Source organism: Ctenopharyngodon idella, chromosome 6, assembly GCF_019924925.1.
Source record: "Ctenopharyngodon idella isolate HZGC_01 chromosome 6, HZGC01, whole genome shotgun sequence".
NCBI lineage: Eukaryota > Metazoa > Chordata > Actinopteri > Cypriniformes > Xenocyprididae > Ctenopharyngodon > Ctenopharyngodon idella.
The window spans coordinates 7,302,665-7,327,396 of NC_067225.1; the positions used below are offsets into that span (position 1 = coordinate 7,302,665).

The 24,732-nt window shown below is 38.3% G+C and overlaps 3 protein-coding genes across 8 annotated transcripts; all 3 read right to left on the reverse strand.

Moving 5' to 3' along the window:
• Positions 1–429: 429 nt before the first annotated feature.
• acp5a (acid phosphatase 5a, tartrate resistant) lies at positions 430–2,539 on the reverse strand. 2 transcript variants are annotated; one of them, XM_051896906.1, is made up of 6 exons: positions 2,406–2,539; positions 2,190–2,280; positions 1,862–2,061; positions 1,506–1,630; positions 986–1,331; positions 430–910 (listed from the first exon to the last, which is right to left on the reverse strand). In XM_051896906.1, the coding sequence occupies exons 2-6, from the start codon at positions 2,278–2,280 to the stop codon at positions 650–652; spliced, it is 1,023 nt and encodes a 340-aa protein (XP_051752866.1). In that variant the 5' UTR covers positions 2,406–2,539; the 3' UTR covers positions 430–649. The 2 variants fall into 2 exon arrangements, with proteins under 2 accessions (XP_051752866.1, XP_051752867.1); XM_051896907.1 differs by lacking the exon at positions 2,406–2,539 and having other exon boundaries at positions 2,190–2,299.
• Positions 2,540–3,999: 1,460 nt separating this feature from the next.
• Positions 4,000–17,375, reverse strand: ilf3a (interleukin enhancer binding factor 3a). Of its 5 annotated transcripts, none has more exons than XM_051896901.1 (19): positions 17,259–17,375; positions 16,683–16,854; positions 16,143–16,260; positions 15,040–15,239; positions 14,043–14,211; positions 13,058–13,205; positions 12,138–12,229; positions 11,704–11,799; positions 11,470–11,581; positions 11,288–11,385; positions 9,665–9,761; positions 9,311–9,391; positions 9,000–9,187; positions 8,687–8,821; positions 8,456–8,581; positions 6,586–6,729; positions 6,394–6,490; positions 4,846–5,166; positions 4,000–4,770 (listed from the first exon to the last, which is right to left on the reverse strand). In XM_051896901.1, the coding sequence occupies exons 2-19, from the start codon at positions 16,835–16,837 to the stop codon at positions 4,631–4,633; spliced, it is 2,517 nt and encodes an 838-aa protein (XP_051752861.1). In that variant the 5' UTR covers positions 16,838–16,854; positions 17,259–17,375; the 3' UTR covers positions 4,000–4,630. The 5 variants fall into 5 exon arrangements, with proteins under 5 accessions (XP_051752861.1, XP_051752863.1, XP_051752864.1 ...); XM_051896903.1 differs by having other exon boundaries at positions 15,040–15,236; positions 17,145–17,320; XM_051896904.1 differs by having other exon boundaries at positions 14,043–14,208; positions 15,040–15,236; positions 17,145–17,319.
• A 1,063-nt stretch (positions 17,376–18,438) lies between these two features.
• ptger1a (prostaglandin E receptor 1a (subtype EP1)) lies at positions 18,439–24,450 on the reverse strand. Its single transcript, XM_051897140.1, has 3 exons — positions 23,237–24,450; positions 21,355–22,259; positions 18,439–19,371 (listed from the first exon to the last, which is right to left on the reverse strand). The coding sequence occupies exons 2-3, from the start codon at positions 22,207–22,209 to the stop codon at positions 19,102–19,104; spliced, it is 1,125 nt and encodes a 374-aa protein (XP_051753100.1). The 5' UTR covers positions 22,210–22,259; positions 23,237–24,450; the 3' UTR covers positions 18,439–19,101.
• Positions 24,451–24,732: the final 282 nt, after the last annotated feature.

Below are 24,732 nucleotides of genomic sequence, written 5' to 3' on the forward strand. Positions count from 1 at the left end.
GTTCCAAATAGACTCAAGTCAGATAGGGCTAGCAGGTGCCAACTTTGTGGGAGAAACAGGATCAGGTTTTATACAAAGCTATTTGATTATGCATTAAAGGGCTTAGGAAAAAAAATACCCTGCAAAATTGGGGGGGGGGGGGGGGGGGGGGTGTACACCCTAACAACTGCAGCTCAAGCCCCATGACAGGCCACTGCATTACTAGTTGCCCAATTTAAGAAACTTTGAAATCATCTTTCACAAACACCATCTTAATTTTTTGAATTTTGAAAAAAAAGTTGTAAAGTTATAAACACCATTACATACTCACAAGAAGCTTTCAAAAACTGGCATGAACACCAATTAGTGTTGATATGATTCATGCAGTCATTTGAGAAAACACTTAAATCTGGGAAGCAGACTTAAAAAGGACCACAAAAAGTACCCTAGTTTAAGTTAGTTGTTTAATAATCACTTTAAAACACTTACAGGTTCTCAAGACAAACATGCAAACATTTATTGGTTAAACCATTTAAAAAACTAATCTATAAATACTTAAGGATTCAATAGTGCATCTTCAATCCATCTTGAGCACTTTTCTAATTTATAGCATACTTCTAAAATAAACTGGGTCAAAAGCCCAAAGTCACATTAAAACTGTATAAGAAATTCAAACATAGTCATCCTCTCCGGAAACATCGTCGCGCCTTTTAAGAACAGCCCTGTAAAGAGAGGTTCCTCTAGCCTGGATAAAAGTAACAGTCAGCTGTTTCTTGTTGACCTCCACGTGGGCAAAGCCACCTAAGGTGCCAGCATCACCGTTGAAGAACTTCAGGTAGCCTCGAGGAACCTGGTTGCGATGCCGAACGTCGGGATCCATGAAGTTACCAGCTCCACTAACTACATAACCGATTCCAGACTCCTTGATGTACTGAAACAGCAAAGCAAAGGCAAAGAGTCAAAGTAGTCTTAAATCAAACTTGATCAAGAGGCTTCAAGTACCTACTTGTAGATTGTGATCATGGCCACACAGGTAAGCAGTGGCCTTGTACTTCTTAAGCAGTGGTCTCAAGCTCTTCAGCAGACAGTCAGTTGGCCCATGCTCGGATATGGACCACACTGGATAATGGCCAGCCACCAGGAGATAGTCAGCCTTAGACTTTGCCAAGCGTTCCTGAAGCCACAGCAGTTGTCTATTGGCCTGAACACCACTTCGGGGAGCTCGGGGCTGCTGGTCAAGGAAGTCATCAGAATTGCCACACAGCAACACCGTGTCCAACATGAGAATGGTCAAAGTACTGTCCGTTCGAGGAATGCGGAAGTTCATCTCATAATAGTAGTAGGGGAAGTTCCTGAGAGACAGAATTAATGTTAAAACCGCCTGTTTGGACAAGAACAGGGTGTCTGCCAAGTCAACACACCAGGCACAGCTGCATTAACAGTAGAAAAATCACATTGCAAATTGGCTTATGAGCCAGGAAACTACTCAATTAGACATGGAGGCCTAAATACTTTGGCTCACGTACCATCTCTTTGACTTTTGGCTGTACTCAATTTGAGCAAGGACGTTTCCCGCATGGTCGTGATTGCCAGCAATGACGTACCATGGAATATTGAGAGAATCCTGAGTGTAGACGTCTTCAAACGTGACCTACAAAGAGCATAATGGGACTGTGGCCTACATTAGGTGGAAAAGACTAGACTGATTTGTACTTTCTAATCCCATCACACAACCACTTGTGAGAAGTTAACATTTAACAATTCAACAGTAGACATGGTCCATGAGAAGCTTCAAGCGCTCAATGTAAACAAGGTGCACAAAAACCCACCAAAAGTTTTTGCATTTACAAGACTCAAGGGATCTAAACTCCCAAAGCCAAACCTGGAATCTAGGGTCATTGACGTCACTGACACCCTTATAGTAGAAGTTGTCACCAAGCGCTAAAATGAAGTCTGCGCCCATCTGGGAAGCGGTTTTGGCCATCATGCGGGCAGTTGCCTTTTCTATGGGGGTAACATAGGGAGGATATGGCAGTCCACCCCAGTCTCCCAAAACCAGGAACCTGATGGAGGACTTGTTACCTGATTAAGGCAATAAAAGGGCAGGGATGTAAACACTTAAGAGGCTACAAATCCCTTAACCCTTAATATGGAGGTTTGGGACAAGACATATACATTTTATCAGTATTTAACACTGAATGCCAACTCACTTCCTTTAGCTTCCAGATCAATGAATGAGGAGTGGTAGCAGAGGACCCCAGGGAGAGCAGTTAAAAACACCAGCATTAGTGGTGACGCCATCTGTATGGAAAGACAGAAACAACTGCATATAAATAGTTAACTACCCAATTCTCACACACACACATGAACTGAAACTACTTCAAAGCACAAAACACAAGCAATCTCACGATAAAGAAACCACCTACACCAGCAGCTTTTGCTCTTTGAGAGTCCTCTCTCTACACCTCACATCCATCTTACAGCATTACCTCTATATTTATATCATTCTGATCATCAATAAGCCACACCCTGATTTCAATTACAGCTGTTTTCTTTTACCCCATTGATCAACTTGACCAATGGGATCATAGAAACCCTGAAGCTGAATTTTAAATAGCATACAACGCTCAGTTAAGGTTCTAAAATGGGGTTTTCGCAGAGATGCCACGGAAGAACCATTTTGAGTTCCACAAAGAACCTTTCAGAGAAGACAACAGTTCTTAAAAGAATGATTTTTTCTTTGTGTGAAGAACATTTTATATCTAAAGAACCATTTGTGCAATGGAAAGGTTCCATAGATGTTAAAGATGAAAATAAAAAACCACACTACTCTTTGCTGTTTTTACCATATCTGTAGTATGCTAGTATTCTGAATACACAGACATGCATTCTTATACATATATACAATTTCCCAATGATATGAAATAGGAAATACCATTTGTTTAATTATCATTTCAATGGTATAAATCTAACAGTAAAAGGGGAACTGTATCCTAAAAGTCTCCTGACTAAACTATAACTGAGAAATAGACAATAGACGTGTGGTTATTAAAACCCTGTGGCTGTAAACTGTGAAATTATGATTATCCAGAGCAGATAAAAAAGACTCACAATGTGTGGCTTAGTCCTTGAAGTATCCTTGTGTGAATGATTCCTCCACTGGATGCTGTGTTTCCTCTCATCCACTATATATCAGCTCCCATATGGGTGTGTGTATGCATGTGACTTAACCATGCAGGAAAAGCATGTTCCTACTGATTCAACGGCCACAGACACATGTGACAAGTGCATTTGTTTCAAACGCTCCTACACTAAGGTTTCCACCTTGACATTACTTCCGTTCTGTTTTTCTGTTCCATCCCCATTCAGATGTCTGAAACAACCACATACCCTAAATGCTGTTAAATCATATCAAAGTACTTACACAAAACCCATGAAATCAGTTTTGTGACTTTTAGTAACCATCAGCTTTGAGGCTATGCTTGTTGACAAAATGTAAAGCATCAGGCACAGACGTTTGGTGACGCAGTCAGCGTTCCAATTCATCCCGGCGGTGTTCAGGTTCTGTGCAGGCCAGTCATTTGAATTTTGTTTTGTGCACAGGATCATGCTGGAATAGAACAGGCTGGAATCCTCAAAGTCGAAAGCACTGAATTCTCTAGAATGTCATTTAATATTTATATGGCCAAAAAGTAAAATGATGGGGGATCAAAACATAAAATGCAATGCAATACAATGACGATTGAGAGATGTAAAAAAAAAAGTTCTCAAAAGCCTGATGTAACACATTTGATACATTTTAACAAACAAAATTATGGATAATCAAATACAACCAAATTGCTTTAGTCCAGAAAGTGTTTATCTTAAAATATTACTAAAAATATAAAGGTTGTTCTTATGGTTACTTAATCACTAAAGATTTCACAGCACAGACACAGCATTTATATAATACTAAAAGTATACAAGACTAAGTACTATGAACTTGTTTCAAAAATGCTGTCAAATGAATCAAGAAAGCTATTAAAAATAGAAAAGAAAAAAGTTTATTTCTGCACAGGTCAAATATGACATACAACATCCACCTCAGAGAACAAAACTTCCAGCACTTGCCTATTTAACAGTGAATAGCTACATTCTACATAAAAGACGATACCGAGATTAAACTGAGTAACGCAAATCAAATCTCTTAAAACTCCAAACAAGGAACAGCTTGAGTGGTTTCAGGGAAGTAAACAACAAAGTCCGTTCATTCTATTGTCCAAAAAAAAAAAAAAAAAAAAAAAAAAAAAAAAGGCTAAAAATTTTAGAAGCAAAACAAGAGGATGACCATAAATATACCTTTGGGGAAAAACAGAATTATGTGACACTTAATTCCCATTTGAGTCACACCAACCATTCAGGCACAGACAGAACTTCCAACATCCTGATGTATTATTTCCTGAAACTAGTGGTGAATCAAATCCATGCTAAATCTGTTACCACAGTGCAGTTCAAATGGCAAAAGTAACACAAACAGTATAAAATCTCAAAAGGTTTAGAGAGTCAATGTTTTAACTCAGGAGGACACCATAGGCTATAGAATTACAGAAATGACTTTTCCGTTGTATAAGGATCTGTACATCCTCAAGCTGGGAGACCAAACACGGTACATTTATCTGTATGTGTAGTCTGTTGTACTGGCTCCACTGCTGTAGCCGCCCAGGTTGGGGTAGGCGCTCTGGGTGAAGCTATAGCTCTGATTTGTTGTTCCAGGTGGCCCGAACGTTGCTGTACCAGGTGGTCCACTGTATGCTATTAAAAAACCAGAGTTTCAGATTGTTCTGGCTTAAACAAATTATTACATGGCGTGTCAGCACTCAAACTCACCTGCATAATTGAAATCAGGTGGTCCTCCCATACCCATGCCAGCCCCTTGATATCCATAGCCGTAGTCTGGTCCAACAAGAGGAGCTTGTTGATTCGTTGTTTTGCTCTGGTTTTGATTCTGATTCTGGACCTGACCCTGGGGTTTTTTGAATTGTGAATAGGATTGGGAGTACTGATTATAATAGCCAGTCATTGGTGGAGGAACAGCCTGGTAGGTGGCCGCGTTGACGGTAGCGTTTGCAGGGTCCTCCTGGGAAGTCATAGGTGTGCTGGAGTTGGTAACGGACACAGCTGGGGTCAGTCCAGCAGCAGTGGTGGGGCCTGAAGAGACAAATGGATAGAGACTACAAGTTAAGTAGACATCCACTTTAGAGGAACAGGCAATATGTAATATGCCTATAAGCACTGATGAGCCAAAACATTGTAACCAGTCACATGTGAGGTGAATATTGTTGGTCATTTCCTAACAAGGCCACATAAAGGATTAGTTCACTTCAGAATTAAAATTTCCTGATAATATACTCACCCCCATGTCATCCAAGATGTTTGTCTTTTAGTCGAAAAGAAATTATGGTTTTTGAAGAAAACATTCCAGGATTTTTTTTTTCCATATAGTGGACTTCAACAGCTACCAACTGGTTGAAGGTCCAAATTGCAGTTTCAGTGCAGCTACAAAGGGCTCTACACGATCCCAGATGAGGAATAAGGGTCTTATCTATAAATGATCAGTCATTTTCTAAAAAAAAAAAAAAATAAATAAATAAATAAATGTTGATACTTTAACCACAAATGCTCATATTGCACTAGCTCTGAGATGCGCCATGCATTACATAATCATGTTGGAAAGGTCACGCATGACGTAGGCGTAAGTAGTGTAAAACTTTTCTAACCCTAACCTAACCCCAACTTCAAAATCGTCCGACATTATTGTTTTACCTTTTTTTTTTTTTTTGTAAAGGCTGTTTTGACTTTGTCTTTGCATGTTCGCTTTGTAAACACTTGCTCGGTACTTCCGGCTACATCACGCGTGGCCTTTTCAACGTGATTACTTAATGCGTGGCGCATCGCAGAGCAAGACGAGCATTTGTGGTTAAAAAGTATATAATTTTTTCCATTGTTTTTCACCACTAGATAAGACCCTTATTTCTCGGCTGGGATCGTGTAGAGCCCTTTGAAGCTGCACTGAAACTGACATTTGGACCCGTTGGTGACATCATGGATGTCATGGGGGTGAGTAAATTATCAGGAAATTTTCATTCTGAAATGAACTAATCCTTTAAGGTCTGTGTAGATTAGATGGTAAGCAAATAATCGGTTCTCGTAATCAACGTGTTGGATGCAGGAGAAATGGGCAGGAATAAAGATCTGAGTGACTTTGACAAGGGTCAAATTGTTATGGCAAGGCGATTTGGTCAGAATATCTCTTGGTGCGAGATACCACAGGACACCTTCAGGGGTCTTGTAGAGGCCATGCCTCAGCAGGTAGATGGCATTTTTTAGAAACTAACAAGCAAGAGGAGATTGAAGCCTTTAATGATGTTAGTGTACCTGCAAAATTGCCAGTGTTGAATCCTCTGCCTCTACCTCTGCCTCTTCCTCTACCTCGATTGCCTGCATTGTAAGGTACTCCAGCCATACCATAGCCCTAAAGATAAATAAAACATTTACAAAAGACTGTAGACCAAAGAACAAAACAATATTGGACAAGAAAGCAGCTCCACAAAATCATGTTGTCCTTACCATAGGAGGGAATCTCTTTTTCTTGAGTGGGTCTGCAGGAGAACCTTCTGGAAAGAGCTGTTCTAAAGCCGCAAGTGCTGCGTTAGCTTTGGCCAATTTCTTATTTGATCCAGAGCCCTGGAATTTCTGTCCATCAACCTCCACCTGAAAGAGGGAAAAACACATGCACATAAGATAAAAATCTAAACTTGAAGTTGTTTAAAGCGAGGACAGCAGGAAAACGTGTCAAAGGAGTAGATTTAAGCAGCAGTATTTCCTCATGCTTATTCAAGGAGTTCATCATGAGAAAAGGGATTTAGGGCAACAGAAGGAACTTTTTTTTTTAAAATAATATATTGCAGAATGATCACACAGTTGCTTACAGTCTGAACTGGGGGTTAAATTACAATATAAATATATAGAGAGGATACAGGTGTTGTAGCTGCAGTGCACATTGTTTTCCACAAGTGAATGCAAACATAAATGTATATTTTATAAAAGTATTTTAAATTGACGGCATACCAGTAAAATTATGACATGCCTCATAATCACTTCTCAACTTGGCACATCTCCAGCTTCATATGGTGAATAAAAATGGGAAGCAGTGTTCTTGCATTACTGAGTCACTGTAATTAGTGATTTATAAACAGAGCTGTCGAGTTTGGCAGGAAATCTCAGGCTTCCGTCATTCGTCCTTGTGTACTTCCGTCATGTCAAAGAAAAAAAGTTCCAGCTACACACAATTTCAGTGTACCCTTAAGAATATAGGATTTTTAAAAAAAGACACTTGAAACATGGACATTATTGAAACAATTTATTCATATAACATATACTGTTGAGTTGCTCATGTTGTCTTTGACTGAGTGGGCTCCTAGAGAAAAGGGAAAAAAGCGTTTTAATGACGAATTATTGAACAAATGACGAGTGATTTGTGTCGATCTACCGTTGATGATTCTGCTAATATTTGTTTTGATATTTTCTTTACAGTATTTATGTATTTATTTTTTTTGTGATTTTGGGTTGCATAAACTGCATCTGAGATTTAAAACTTTTAGACTTGTATAGCCTCTATTCACCCGTCACAGGCATGGAGGGCATATAAGACAAAATGTAACATTCAATATTTTGATTTTACAATAATTGGCTGATTAATCTAAAATTAATCTAAAAAAGTTCAGAAGTCTCTTATGCTCACCCAGGCTGAACTTATTTGATCAAAAATACAGCAAAAACAGTCATTTTTAATATTACAATTTAAAATAACTTTTCTATTTTCATACATTTTAAAGTGTAATTTATTCCTGTGACGACACAGCTGAATTTTCAGCATCATTACTCCAGTCTTCAGTGTCACATGATCCTTCTAATATATCCCTAATATATCTGCTGATAGACGGCTGCTTTCAAACGCTCCCGTGTGTATCTGTGCAAGCGCTCGGTTAAGAGCGTCATTGATATCTATTTACAACATGTTTTTGAAACGTTGATCATTGTAGCCAATCACAGACATATCGGTTGAGCGCGTAAACGCAATGGCCAATCAGAGGTGTTTAAGAATGTGCTCAAAATGCTAGGGGGAAATGCTGGTATCGTCATGCTGGTGTGTGTGTGTAATTCTTTGATAAATAGAAAAATCAAAATAACAGCATTTATTTGAAATAGAAATCTTTGCAAGGACTTTGTTCCTTTATCAATTTAATGCTTCCTAACTGAAAGGTATTTTTTCTTCCAAAAAACACTTACTGACAGCAAAGTGTATAATACACTCCAAAACATAGAACAGATCACTTTTGCTGCCTCAGTCAGCATGTACTGTACCATTGCTTTCCCACTAGGTACCACCCAATGTCTTTGCAACCCATCATCACTAGCTTTAGTCATCATGTCTAACCTCGATGGTGAAGGTCTTGTCATTGAAGCGTCCCTTGACAGAGACAAGTTCATATTTCAGACTTCGCCGCTTCTCGTTGAGCTCCATGACGGGATTCTTGCCATGTTTGGTGAGGATGGGGCCACCCTGCAAGATGAAGTGGAACCAATCATGCCATGCCAAACCAAACTCCCACAGTGTATAAATGCATCAAATCCCAAAGCTGTTCAAGGAGGTTCTTTGGATGCTAACCTCAGCACCGTCATCAGACCCTGAAGGAGTGGTTTCATCGGAACCAGAGGCTGCAGGTGTGGCAACAGACTGGCTCTTATTTTCTTCAGCAGGTTTGGTTTCTGACGGCAAGGGCACACCTAATGCCTGCAGTACCTGTGTGTTGTGAACATGGCATAGACAACAACTGAAATTTACACAAAGTTTATGTTTCACACTCATATTAAAGACAACAATCTTTGAAAATGTTACAGTTACATGTGACATATAGAACACAAAGTTTCATTTAGCACCCTGTACGTAGCTACAAACTTGAGACTATCAGCAAACTCACTTTCTGGGCAACATGAAGCTTGGCGCTGCGTTTGGAAGGGCCTGTAGCCTCATACGTTATCCCATCCACCTCTACAGCCATTGTGAATTGAGGTTCATGTTCAGGACCAGTCTGTGATGCCAATCTGTAGAGGGTCCCAGGCCGCAGCTGGTTCAACTTCATTAGGGCGTTTGCTGGTTCGCTCTTTTCTGCCAGGAGAAAGCACAGGTATATAGGTCGTATTTCACTAAAAGATGAGATGAGCTATAATTTTCTACCATTAAATATAAAATTAGTGCAGGGTAACTGAACACTGAAATTGAGATGCATACCTTTTCTTGGAAATTTCGGTCTTATTTCAAGATCCCCAGCATCATAAACTTCCCTTGGTCTCTTTGCTGGGAAATCGGCCCCTGCAATTTAATTTAATGGAAAGAAGCATGACAAACAGATAATTTTAATACATTTTACATATCAAAGCCTATTCACCGTTCAGCAACTTGGCTCACCCTAGAAAATGACAATGAACTATGCCTGAATAGGTTAAGCAGTCCTAATAGGGGTTATTTACATATAGAAGCTTCACAGGTACACAAGCAAACAGCGCATTTAATTCTAAGAGAGGAAAACAGGTAAAACCATTTTTAACAGTCTGTTTAGGACACCAGAAAAAGTTGTGTTGGTACCTCTATGTTCGCTGAGAATTCTAGCGGCTTTGGAGTTGAGGCGGTCCATCCCAAGAACTTTGTAAAGCTGCCCAAAAGCTGACAGCCTTAAGGCAAACTAGGGGTGGGAGGAAAGCAACAAATTAAATGTGAAAGAATCAAATGTGTTTTCTCCAAGGTTAGAAATCTTGTAAATGTAGCAGCTTTATAAACCATCTTATCAGGCCAATATGGAAGCTTGTTTCCACTGTTTTGCATAGGGCAGAGTGCACCCCTGGCTCTTAAATCGGCTGCAGGGTACGTGGGGGACACTGATTCCTGACCAGACCAAAGCTGTTCCTATTTTAATTAGTCATATCCTCTCGCTCACAAACATTAAGTTTAACACAGTGAAGAGAACCTTTAACTCACTGGCTGTACGGGTTGAAGAAACTAAATCACCAAGTCTTAAAGCATTACATTCACAGCCTAAAATAAACTTTGCCACACAAATCATTGGCAGTTGAATTGAGAAAATGAGTTACCAGCTACCGCCAGTTACCAGCTACCGCCAGCGTTTTTGATAATTTTCACAAAAATATGGGGGCCATTAAATTTTGTTCTATAAATATCTGAACATGCAATACATCAAAAGAAAGAACAGAGCCTCTTCTTTATTAAAAAAAAGAAAAAAAAAAGAAAAAAGGGCATTCTATTTTTAACAACACTTGAATGTGGGTAAGTTTAATAAAAAGCTACATTTTTAACAAAAAGCTGAGAAAATAGTGGGTTTTTTTTTTTTTTTTTTCCAAAGACTACAAATACACGTGACTACACATGCATAAGCAATGCTTTTATCGCTTGTTTCTGCTCCTTTTTTTGCATATGTTTTGATTCCCTACTATTTTAAAAGATGCATAATAGCGCCCACTGCCGTATAACAGTGAAAACATGGAAAACAGGAAATCAATGGTGGGGAAAGAGTTAATTTGGTGCAGAAAGCCAAAGTTTTTAAAGCATTTAAACCCCAGCACTACCCCTGGATGACAGCATCAATCGATAAGCTAAAGTAAGTTATGCAGGTCAGAATTCAAGATGTAAACTCGCAATTGTGAGAAAAAAAGTCTGAATTCTGAGATAAAATGTCACAATTACCTTTTGTATTTTTTTTTATTCCGTGGCAAAAACAAGCTTCCACAGGTCACAGCCATTTACTCTGTCACAGTATTTTTCCCCCCATCAACAAAAAGGACAAATGTTCACATGGACAGTTCATATATTCACCAGTGTTAACAAGAGCTTGATCCGATTTACAAATGATGTCAACAAGTCTCACTAGGTTGGACGTCATTGTTTTGAATATTTGAAAAAAATTTGGGAGCTGCAACAGAGGTGAAGATTTTCAGTGAATAAACTAAATTTAAATTTTTCTTTGTCGTTTTTCCTTTTTAGAGCTTGACAGACATGGTCACAATGAATAATTACTGTATAGAATTTAGTATTCCACAATAATAATAATAATAATAATAATAATATTTAAAAAAAACACTACATAGGTTTGGAATGACATTGGGCCAAGTAAATAACGACATTTTTCATTTGCAAAGTTTATAGACTAGTACAATGTAAAATAAAGTCAAGCTATAGTGTAGGATTGCAAGTAACCTGTGCACTCTGGGTAATGTCTTCTCGCTGTTGCAGTGTAAGATGGGAGCCAGCATCAGTGCTGTCTCGCTCACAGGGATCAGAAATGCCTGGACCATCTGTAGAGAACGGTTGTGCTCAGTAGATGCCTCAAAACACACCAAAATATGCACACACACTCAATGCTTTGTTTCAGTCTTTACCCTCCATTAGTATCCCTGACGCAAGACATTCTAGAACTCTCCGAAATGCCTCTCCAGGTCCCAGCAGCCTCTCGCTGGTTGAAATGGCCTTCTGACACAGCAGCTCAAGAATCTGCAGACAAATATAGGAATAAAGAGACACGCTTAGAAATGTGACCAGTATATTTATTTATAAAAACACTCATCAACGTCTAACTGCAAAGATTTATTTTTTGTTGTTTGAAGTTGACTCACCCAGCCTTTGAGCGGGGCCCACGTTGAAACACGGGTACACAAGTCCCGCAAGATCCGAATCACGATGACACACGACTCAAGGACGGACACTTTAGCCTGTTAAGCCAACAAAGAGCAAACCTGTTAACGCTTTATCATTTATCACTTCTAGATACTTTTTAGAGGACGTTTTGTATTAAGCAGATCAATCTGGCCAAATTATAGTTTCTGACCAAGAACGAACAAATTGCAACCTGGGTAAGATACATCTGACATTTAAACGGAAACAGGTTATACGCAATTCAGTTTAAAGCATTTATGGACGTTTCAATATTCAAACAGTCTTTAAAAGTATTTCTCAGAGAAGCTCAATGTGCAAATATGTATTTTCCCCAGGTCAAATGTCAGATTAATTTATAAGTCGACTTTTAGACAAATAAAGACGGGATGCAAACCTGGAACCACTTGGCCTGGCGGAGAGACGCCAGAGAAGCCAGGCATTTCTGCCTGTCCAGAGCGTCCTGCGGAGAGCTTTCCGCGCACGGTTCTAGTGACGAATGGAGTAAGAAGACAAGGTACAGTTTGACCAAGGGGGGTTCTGTCATCTGGCCAGGGGGTAGACGCAGTGTCCCCGTGCCCACAGGCAAGAGGAAGAGGGGGAACTGTTCAGGAAGTAATCTAACACAAAGCCTAGTATGCACCCCTGGCAGTTTGAACAATGGTCAATGACAATCTTTATATTACTCTACTTCTATAGACATTTCACCCTCTTCTTCTGTAGGCCAACTGCGCCCCCTTTCGAGACAGAGAGTTTCCAGTTGGTCAAAAGTCCAGCGCCCCTAAAATTGACAAACTAGAAGGCTTGGTTGAGAAAGTCAATTTGCAACCACAGGCAACAAAAGCAATACTTTGATTTAAGTGAATTCAGTTGTGAACAGGGTAAATACTGCAGCAAAACACACGTGAAACCTGCTCTAGACAAACAGATTACTCCTCATTAAGCACAAAAATTGATGTTACATAAAATGAAGCTAGCTGCAATTATCTGAAATTGTCTAAAAACAAACTCTTACCCACTTTAGAATATAAATAAACTATGAGCCTACTGACTAATTTTTGCTGCAATGCAAACCCTTCGTAACGCTTTAGAGGTGACGTTCGGAAGTTTCAATGTTCAACAGTAAAATGCTGAACAATAACGAAGACAATACTTGTAACATTTAAAATGCTGAAAGCATCCAGTATTTGGCTCAGAAGGAATCACCACTTGTCCAACAATTTAGTGCAGCAGGAGTGTACTGCAGGACCTTTATTTTCACTCTTCTGATGGTACTGAAGTTCTTTTTGGTCCAGAAATGAAAAAATGAGATCATACCTCCAGATGCCTCTTTTTCAACCTGCTCCCTGACCACAGGCGAGGTCAGATGGATGCTCAGTTTCAGCATGGGCTCGTTCGTGCTAGTAACAATAATAGCAGCTTCTTGGATAGATGGAGTGATGACGTATTTCTCCTCAGTAACATCCTTTCATTGAGGAAAGCGAGAGGAGAAAGTGCATGTCAATTTATTTTCATAAATATTGACTTAACAACCCGCCTTGCATGGAATCAGAACTTGAACGGTTCTATACATACACTATTCAAAAGTTTGTAGACTTTAAAAGAAGTCTCTGACCAAGGCTGCATTTATTTAATAGAATAAAAACAGCAATATTGTGATTTTTTTTTTTTTTTTTTTTTACAATTTAAAAGAACTTTTCTATTTTCATTATATTTTAAAATGTAATTTATTTTGTGATGGCAAAGCTGAATTGTCAGCTGCCATTACACCAATCTTCAGTGTCATGTTCCTTCAGAAGACATAATGAAATTTCTTATTTCTACTAACATTAAAAAAAACAGTAGTGCTGTATAAGTTTTTTGTTGAAACCCTGATACATGTTTTAGCGTTCTTTAATGAATAGAAAGTTCAAAACAGCATTTATTTGCAATAGAAATCTTTTAAAACATTATAATTGTATTTACTGTCACTTTTGGTTAAATGAATGCATCTTTGCTGAATAAAAGTATTTCTTAAAAATAAATCGTATTGATGACAAACTTTTGAATGGTAGTGTATACCTTGCACCTTTGAAAACATTATCCAATTGTATAATGCTTTCAAATATCAATACAAGTGTAGTGTTGTTAGCTCTCTTGAGCTTTTTCCTACATTTGAAGGCATTCTGCAGAAAGATGCCATTTTTTCCTCTTAATGTGTCTACTGAAACACAAGCAGAGCTATTTGTAGACATTCATTATACTGATAATGAATGAATATATATATAAAATGATAGAACTGAATAATAAGTGTGAGAAAAACCTTAATGAATTCCGAGAGTTTTCCAGAGATCAGCCTGAGCAGAGAACTGGTGGGCATATCCCTGGTGAGCAGCACCAACTCTAACTCCAAGTCATCTTTCAGAAGGAGTCCTTTAGCCACCAGGCCCACTCTCAAAACACCACGCAGTTTACTTTGAGTTGAACCACTGCTGGGAAAACAGCATGGACTGCAAGCATGAGTCTATACTTCTAACAAAACTGTAATATCAAGTACCTTGCAATAGCTTAAAGGGATAGCTCACCCCAAAGTGAAAATTCTCTCATTTACTCACCCTCATACAATCCCCAATGTATGACTATTTCTTCAGATAAACACAAATGAAGATTTTTAGGAAAATAATCCATCTCTGTGAGTCCATATAACGCTATTGAATGACTCCCACTCATCTGACACTTAAAAAAAAAAACCCCAAACAAACAAACAAACAAAAAAACAAAAAAAAACAGCAATTTTGACAGTAATCCATATGACCCCAGCAGATGAATCAATGTCTTCCGAAGTGAAATGACAGGTGTGTGTACCAAAAATACTACTGTTTTTAACTATAAGTCAATGCTTTCGGCCTACGGCCATACGAGTTTACAAGAGGGACTTTGTGACGTGAGTGCGTCGTAAAGCTTGTGCAGAGACCGCCACTTCAATTTTTCTTACATACACCTATCGTTTTGCTTCAGAAGACATGGATTCATCTAATGGGGTCTTATGCATTACAGTCACAATTGCTGTGTGTGGTTTTTCAAGTCTCAAATAAGCGAAAGCCTTTGAATGGCATTATATGGACTCACAGAGAAGGATTACTTTCCTAAAAATCTATCTGAAGAAAGAAAGTCACACACATCAGGATGGCATGAGGGTGAGTGAAATTTTTATTTCTGGGTGAATTATCCCTTTTAAAATAAAATGTAGTGACTTGCTCAATTTTTGCCCAAAGTCTAAATGCATAATGGCAGATGACTTCTATGACTGACACACATACCTTTCAGTATCAGCGGCACTACTCTCTTTTTCATTTAACCAATCAGAGACAGACTTTAGGGCACACTCCATATGAGACACCATGCTCTGCACTGCATCCAGCTGCTCTGCTGATGGGTACACAGTTGTGTGCTTGGCCTTTATATAGCGATCCTCATTCACAAATGTTCGCTGAGGCGGTGGCCTCATTGGTGGAAGCTGCTGTGTAACACAAGTGTTGAATTAATGACACAAATGTTGCCGTTGCGCTTCATTTATTCATGTTTCTCATTATAGTCTACTGTTATTTTATGCAAACAATGTTGGAAAAAAATTTACTAGTCTTTCAGAGACTTAGGGTGCGTTCACACTTGTAGTTCGGTTCATTTGGTCTGGACCAAAGAAGAAAAAAAAAAAACATTTAGTCCTGGTCCGATTAGCGATCAGATTGGCAATTTTATTACCGAACCAAAAGATATCGAACCTAAAGGCATAGGGATACGTTCACAACATGATTGGTCGGATTTTATGACGCATTGCCAATTCTGAGACGGAACTTGCCGAACATCCAAAACAATGCTGTGTACTGAGGTAAATGTGCTTGTTGTGTGTGTGTAGCCTGCATATGATGGTATTTTGGCCAGCAGGGAACCCGTGAAGAGCTTATAAAATGTGTAAAGGAGTCAAAACAGTGGCGGGAATCCATCCGTCACACACACAAACGATCTGCTGCGTGGAGACGCGCGCCTGATGCCTGTCATGGGCAAAAAACCGATATGCGTGAGGATTCTGTCGTTTTTAGGGTATCATCTTCCTGTTTTTGGTTCGATTACATGTCTTTGGTCCGTGTTGCGTTCATATATCATTCGAACCGCACCAGAGTTCGTTTGGAAGCGGACCGAGACCCATCTTTTCAGCGGTCTCGGCCCACTTGTTTGGTGCGCACCAGGGTTCGGATGGCAGCGTTCACATGTTCAAATGAACCGCACTAACAGAGCAATTGCACCAGGGTTCGTTTTAATCGAACCACACATGACAAGTGTGAACGCACCTTTAATCTAATAAATATTCTGCGACCAAGAATTAATTTGCATTATAAATTTCATATATATTGGTGTGACATACCTCGCCTGAGTGCATATTCTCCTCTTCCCACTTCCTGTACTCAACAATGTAATCATTGTACTGCCTCAGGTCTTCTTCATAACACAAGCAGTCATACCAATACCGCAACTCTTCATACCTGCAACAAGAATTTACTTATATTGCATTTTTATGTATATACATTCAATCAGTTCATCCACTTTAAGCCAAGATGCCACTCAAAAGAACTGAGGGTTCCATGTTTAGAGAGGGTTCCATGTTTTTCCCAGATTTTTGTGAAAGCTGGACAAAACTTGAAAAACAAAACAAAAACTGTACAACAGAAACTGCACAAAAATGAATTGAGCCAATTCTACCAGATTAAATTTTTATTATTTTTTTTTTTAAGAAAAGTTAATTATAAAATTATACTAACTTTTAAAAAATGTATATACAAAAACGTGATTTTAAGATCTTTAAAGTCTGTAAAAATCACAATTATAAAATTTCTTTGTACTTAGAGGTTTGCCATAGCAAACATTTGAAGTATGTTTAGTTGTAAGAATAGACTAGTTGTTTTACCGGTCGTAGTCTTGCGGGTGGAGGCGGTAACCCTCCTGCATGAGATTATCCCAGTAAAGCAGCTCTTCGTAGGCCTGGTGCTCGCCCCAGGCAGGTGGTGGTCGAGGTGGAAGAGGTCCTTCCCTCCGCCTCATAAAATTTCCCATTTGAGCCATATCCTTCAAACAATGACCTGCACACAAGTCGCACAACGTTCACAAACGATACAAACAGACAAACCCATAACAACACGCGCGCGTTAATTAGCCAGTGAACATAAACACTTCTCTTTAGTGATTTAAAAAGGTTTAACATTCTTGGCGGATTTCTCATTAAAACTAAAACTTCATAACACTACAAATGACAATAATAAAACATCTAAAGCGTCTTAACAAAACATTCGTTATCGGCGAAGCACACTAGCACGCGAGCGAACGCGTCATTTGGTTAAACGAATGACATAAAACAACCATTCATATTTACCTGCACAGCTGCTAGTGTTAGTAAAAACTCGTACACGTCTTTAAGATAACGTAGACTTTAATATTGCGTGTCCGTGTATTTCTCTACAAATCTAAACAGATTTGTTATACTCACCATTCGCTCAGTTTATTCAATGGAAGCTAAAATTTTCAACTTCCGGGCCACACTCTGACCCCGCAGCGCATGCGCAGTCAAAATCCTCCACGCCTAGAGGAAGGATGTGGAACTGCATTTGTAGAACTCCCTAATTATTATCAAATGAGAGTGAGAGAAACGAGAGTTTGATGTTATTCAAGTGGTCCTCTGTGTTGTCTGAAAATGCACTACAGTCGTCAGGTTAACTCTCAAACTGAAACTCTCCACTGCCACTCAGAATTTAGAAAATGCAGCTGAACTGTTCAGTGCAGTTAAAGGGATAGTTCACCCCAAAATTAAAATTGTCATCACTTACTCACCCTTAAGTTGTTCCAAATCTGTATGAGTTTGTTTCTTCTGTTGAACACAAAAGAATATATTTTGAAGAATGATGGTAATCAAACAGTTGCTGTTCCCCTTTTTAGAGTAAATGATGACAAAATGTTCATTTTTGGGTGAACTATCCCTTTAAAACAGCTCAAAAATGCATTTTAGTTTGGGACTTGCTTAAGTGAAAGTGGGCAATAGTTCAATAGGCTAAATAAGAATAAAGGTTTGGATAGGTTGTCACATGTTTATTCAAATTTTTCAATCACTGTGCCATAGTTTGTTGTGTTTATGTTACCTTTTACATTTTTGCTGTTTTGAGTTGTTGAAAAGTTTTGTGCTTCATAACTGTTTAAAGTTTGCTGAAAAGCCTATATCAAACAATTTAATGGCATATTCTGTGACAGCTTACCCTACGTATTACCAGTGTTGGGAAAAGTAACGCAAAAAAAACATAACGCATTACTTTCCATAAAAAGTAACTCAGTTACTTTTTTAGGGAGTAACGCAATAATGTAATGCATTACTTTTAAAAGTAACTTTCCCCAACATTGAGAATTATTTATTTAATCAATGTTGAATAACTAGTTAATTAATAGAAATGCCTAATCAGTGACCACTTACAGTACTGGGTATTATTATTTTTTGTCTTTTCAAATACTTATATATTTGTTAATTTATTTATTTTATTAAGTTTCAGCCTGCAGATTGGTTTAGCGTGCTTCATGCGGCAAATTATTTACGAAGTAAAAAAAAAAAAGTATAAAAACTTGTTAAATAAGTAGCAACAGAAATAGAATTCACACACAGTAATTTGTTTTGTTGTAATATGTATAATGTTTTTCAATGTAAAATAACAACAAGCCTCCAGAAAATTGGAGGGATAACACAAGAAATAAATTATACAATAACATAAACAATACTTATTCACATGAGCATTTTTGCACAGTAACATATATGCAAGATAAACATAAGGGAAACTCAGTCTCAGAAATATGGGTTTTCTTCACAGTTATATATTATTGATGATCATGCTGTATTAAATCTGTGATGGGTTAACTTTAGGTGAACATTTCTTTTCAGTAAAACAAATACTTTAATATATTGTTTAGTGCCACTTGTCACTATCATGTCAGGTTTCATGCCCAGGGCTGTCGTCACGGGGAACAGCTGGTGACAAATGAAAACACTGTCCCAGACCTTAAGCTATAAAACTGGCTGAATTAATGCTTTAATTACTAACTGAAGGCCCAAGACACCAAATAATTACAGTTCTCTGTTACACTGGCATGAATGTTTCCAACCAAATCCTTATTATTAGAGCTCTATATCCTTAGTTAGTAAAAGGAATGTTCATCTATTTATCTTTGTGCAAATTTGCTTAAATAAATACATTTTTAATATGTGTACCACATGCTGAAATAAAAGGCGGCCACTGAGATCCTCAATGGTATAGCTGATGGTATTTACTGATGTACAGACAGTAAAATCAGACTCAGACTCTACTGACAGGATTCTTCTCTGAGCTGGGGAAGGAATGGATCTCCCAGCAGCGAAAAGTGCTTTCCTTAAAGTCTGTTTGACGTTTAGTGATGAGGTAAATCTTTTGGAGGATGGAACGACGGAGAAGAATGTAGACCCATGGGTCCAGTATCTGGTTCCAGGAAGCTATTCGCACCCCCATTATCATCAGGGTCTTATAGGTGGCAAGGTCATCTCCAATAGAGCCCTCGTACGACTGTTTCACTGTAATAAGGCCAACAATCTAGAGTTAAGAGTCAAAGACAAAACACCATAAGGATTATGATTATCACAAAATATTAAGGTCCAAGAAATCCAATTTAAAATATTAGGTGTATCCCAGTTTGCGTACGCATACTATTTTATTTTTGTAAGTAGTGTATAAATAGCGTGTTTTATACTGAAAATTCTAAAAAGAAAAATGTGCACTAAATACTCGGTTGATGCACTTAACTGAAAATGAAGTGTGGAATGTTGGACACTTCATGCACTCAACTGTTGCAGGGAGGGGCTATGAGACTCCGAAAATAACCTTATAAAATTCATACACTAGACAGTTGAGTGCATAATGCATAGTATAAGTGCATTATATTATGTCCTTTGGGACAGAACAACTGTTTTTAAGGTGCAGATACTGGAGCAGAAACAACCCATGTGTTGCATGCCTTTATCAATGCTTTCCTGGTCCTTAAACTGAATAATGATTGATTAGAAAATTGCTTCATAAATATGCTTTTAAATATGCTTCATAAAAAAAAAACATTCTTGCTGTTCTACATGTGGCCAAGCATTTAGATACGAAAGCCTGTTTATGCCTCAGAGAAACAAAATTAAAAAGTAATCATAAGATAAACTTTAAAATGAGAAATAAAGTCACATTGTGAGATATGAAGTCAAAATTACAAGAAACAGATTCTCCTGTGAATTCCACATTAGGTGAACTTGATAAAACAAGTTTTTGTTAGGCACCATTACTCAGATGAGTTTCCTCAAATCATTTAAGTAGACTAAACTTATTAGGGTTTACAGTGTACTGCAAGATATAAAGTCACAGCGTGAAATATAAAGTAATTATGGGACATAAAACTGCAATTACCTTTTTATTTTTTACTCTTACACATAAATGAGCTTCCATACATTTGCTCAAACTTTTCATGTCTAAATTATACTTCTAATCTCATTTTACCATAAAGCAAGGGTTGCTAGAAATGAGCAATGGCAATAATTCAACTGCACAAGGCACACTTTAAAGGATTAATTCACTTTCATATGATAATTACCCCAAGCTTTACTCACCCTCAAGCCATCCTAGGTGTATATGACTTTCTTCTTTCTGATGAACACAATCGGAGATATATTAATCAATATCCTGACACATCCGAGCTTTATAATGGCAGTGAGCGGGATCAACGAGTATGAGCTGAAGAAAGTGTCTTCATCCACATCCATCCATCATAAACATATTCCACACGGCTCCGGGGGGTTAATAAAGGCCTTCTGAAGCGAAGCATTTGTGTAAGAAAAATATCCATATTTAATAAGTTATGAAGAAAAATATCTAGCTTCCGCCAGAACGCCTTTTGTATTTTACTTACGAAGAAAGTGTAAAACTCTCGCAGTTCAAAAAGCTTACACTACGTCCTACACCTTCCCTATTTTTATGGAAAAAGCTTAACTGACACAACGCCAGTCCCATTTTTTTGTAATTTGAGATATTTTACTTTATAACTTGTTACACAAACGCATCGCTTCGCTTCAGAAGGTCTTTATTATCCCCCCGGAGCCGTGCAAAGTACGTTTATGATGGATGGATGTGGACTTTCCTCAGCTCATACTAATTGGTCCCACTCACTGCCATTATAAAGCTCGGATGTGTCAGGATATTTATTAATATATCTCTGATTGTGTTCATCAGAAAGAAGATAGTCATACACACCTAGGATGGCTTGAGGGTGAGTAAATCATGGGGTAATTTTCATTTGAAAGTGAAATAATCCTTTAAGCCAGGGGTTCTCAACTCTGCCCCTAAATGTCTACCTTCTTGTTGAGTTTAGCTCCAACCTTGATCAAACACACCTGAACAAGCTAATTTAAGGTAACAGGCAGGTGTGTTTGATGAAGACTGGAGCTAAACTCTGCAGGAAAGTGGACCTCGAGGGCCAGAGTTGAGAACCCTTGCCTACAGTGTTCCTGGTGCAGTTGAATTATTGCCATTGCTCATACTTACCAGAAGAGGGCTCCAGCAGATACAAGATGTGACCATTATGCCCACAAGTTGCACCACCATCTCAATATCATGGGATTTAGCTGATCGACGGTTGCAGGGTTTCTTTCGTATCCTCGCTAACACCAGAGTCAGTCCACTTATGGTGTTACAGACCAAAGCAACAGCAAGGGATGTCAACCCCAGTCCTGAGAACAACATAACAAAAGCCACGTCTGCCTTCTTGGTATCCTCCAGCACTTTAATGAAACACCAGGTTCCAGGGTACTGGTAGGTGTATGATCCCAGCTGAAAGCAGGGCAGAAGGGCAACGCAAAGAGCTGCTAACCAGATAACAGAAAGTGAGAGTTTAGTCCTTGCGGTCGTAACCAGTGAAGCATGGAGCAGTGGCTTTGTCACACCCAAACACCTCTCAGCTGCCATGGCACAACCAAGAAAGAGCGGACACAGTCCGAAAAATACCATGCTGCCCCCTAGAAACTGGCATAATGGGTCCGCCCTGTTGTAGTCTTCAGAGGGTACACCTCCAGAAAGATACAGCCTCATGACTATTGAACCAGGTATGACGTGTCCCACAAAGTCTGTGGCCACCAGAGAGCCGGCGAACAGGAGAAAGGCTTTGGATCGTCGACGTAGACGGGCATATGCGTTGGCCAGGATGAGTAAAGCCACAATGTTAGACAGGATCCCCAGGGTCATCGACAGCATCGCAGCTATGGGGCCGCTCAGGATCGGTCTCTCCGAGGTGACATTCTCGGGATCAGCAAGTGATGGAGAGGTCGCCTGTCCTTCCCATTGACTGTGATTGGAAAATGGGTTGAGTGGCGTTGATTCGCCTGATGAATTGCCGTGATGCATGGCTAACTCAGTGGAGTGTTTAGCTGCGGGGCTCCCATCTTCATTTAGAGCTGTTGTAAGAGTGGAGAAATGTATCTTAGAAACAGATAATTTTAAAGACCACATTAATTAAAAATTTAAATTAGAGTGTAGTGTGTTAACTTTAAGGCCATCTTCTCAGCTAACAGGGAACATTTTCAGAACGTTCTAGCAAACCTGAAGTCCCTTCATGACACAACACATAATTATATTCTATTTAAATAGTTTTACTTCTTCTTTAGGGTGTTTTATGTTATACATTTTCAGTTTTATTGACAGGCCACCTACGATGAACTCTGATTCATCATGTGGCTTTCGGTTGTTTTCAGTATATTAGGGTAAAAGACAATTTTATGGTAAAAATTTTGATTGTTTAAGTAGATTGGAAGATTCAAGTCATATCACTTGATATATATATATATATATATATATATATATATATATATATATACACAGTTAAATATAGTAAGTTGTAAAATATACCAATATGCCATCCTGTAATATCAGAAGCATTTTCACAGTATTTTTATGGTGAATTTCTGGCAACCACAGCTGCCAGTTTAATGGGTTTAATTTTAAAAAGCAATGTGAGCACTTTAATATGCCCCACCCAAACGTCAATACTTTCATATTGTCAAATAAAAAAAGAAGAAGAAGAATTTAAGGTAAATTAGGGGAAACCTATTCATGGCCACACCAAATTCTGCAGCTGAGAGAAACAGGCATGTTCTGACAGGCTCCTGCAGCCAAATTGTTTAAAAAACATTCCTCAAGATTCATTCGCCTGCATTTGACCTCTCAGTGTTATTCTTTCGTCCTGAAGTCAACATCGCCATTGAGGAATGCAACAGTGAGTCATTTAATAGTGAGTCATATTTAGTTGGTTGCACGGATGCATTACAAACCCAGAAAAAGATATAAACAAGTTGCATGTTGCAACAAAGTTCCTTTGGGTTCCTATGACACAGCATCTATGTACAACTCAATGAAGACCGATGCAACTGCTTACCGTCAATAACGAATATCCATTGGGATTAAAATGTCAGAAACCACGAAGATTGCTTGCGTGCGTAAATGTTAAAAACTAATTTTGTATTCGTTTTTGTAAACAAAATAAATATATCATTTTATATACAAAGTGAATGTTACTTTTAACTAGGCTGAATAAAAAATATAAATTACAGTTAAAAAATAAAATTATGTATAACTAAGATTACAAAGTTAAACGAGTAACCGGTGAACGTAGAAGAAAAAGGGTGCATCGTCATGTCCATATATTCCATACGAGCGCCTGGTCATCTTTACTTCAACAGCAGAAAAAAGTAAAACAGTAGGTTAAAAAAAATAATTGCCCATAAGAGGATAATTATGTAGTTTTAAATGACGCAATGCAAATGGATATATTCGTAGTTTCGCGGCGGTACATTCCAACAGCAGGCGCGCGCGCTCGGACCAGCCGTTTCAGTACAGTGTGTTTCTGACGGAAACATGCGGGTGACTATAGCCTATAAGACCCTCCCTGACGAAGCTTACTGCTCTAAGGTGAGTGTGAATCACTCTTACCGCTTGAGAGGTGCATGTGTTTGAGAGAAAGATGACGGTGTTTTTTTTTTTTTTTAAGAATATGGGTTAAAGAGAAGAAAAAAGTCATTACAAGCTAACATTTTATTTTGTGTGTAATTTCAGACATAGTTAGGCCTATTTATACATGAATGAATAATTCAAAAATTATTAGCCTATTAATAATGATGAATACAGATAGCCTACCTGATTCAGCATGTGCGATTTTGTTTTTTCTCTCTTAGGTCTGACCTTGAACATACTATCAAATGTTCCACTAAACCAGATTTTTGTAGACTGAAGACAGGTGTCTGTGTTTGCTTAAGTTTTTCAGTCTGGCAAACTAGAGTACCTCTACACTTGTGGTTTGGATTTTGACTAACAGCAATATTTTTTCATGGTGATATTAAAGAAGGCAAGAGAAAACTTGATGTTGACCACAGAAGTGACATGGGTGTGTATAGCAATGATTTCTTCTCGAAGACTGAACAGCTAATATGCCTTGAATCACTTTAATATACATTGAAGAAATATGATTTAATTAAATCAAAACTCTCAATGACATGCAGAAGAATTGTATATGGGTCATTGACGAATAAGGTTTAAAAAAACATAATGAAGATATAATTAATTTTGAAGTTTTATTAAGTGTTAACAATGAGATTATGTGGTTTTTATAATCAATTAACACAGCTTTTGTCATTTTTTACAAGAAAATGAGAGACCAAAAAAGTCAAAACCAACATTTCGGTTTTACCGAATGAAACTTTTGGTTATACCGAATGACGATATTTTCAAACAATGCTAACAGGCTGATTGTCCTTTTAACTTGCTAACTTGCTGGCTAGCTAGCAAAAGGACAATCAACCTTTTTGTATTTAGTACAAGTTTTTAAAATATTACAACATTTTCCATGTTTTATAGCGGTTGTACTGAATGACCTGA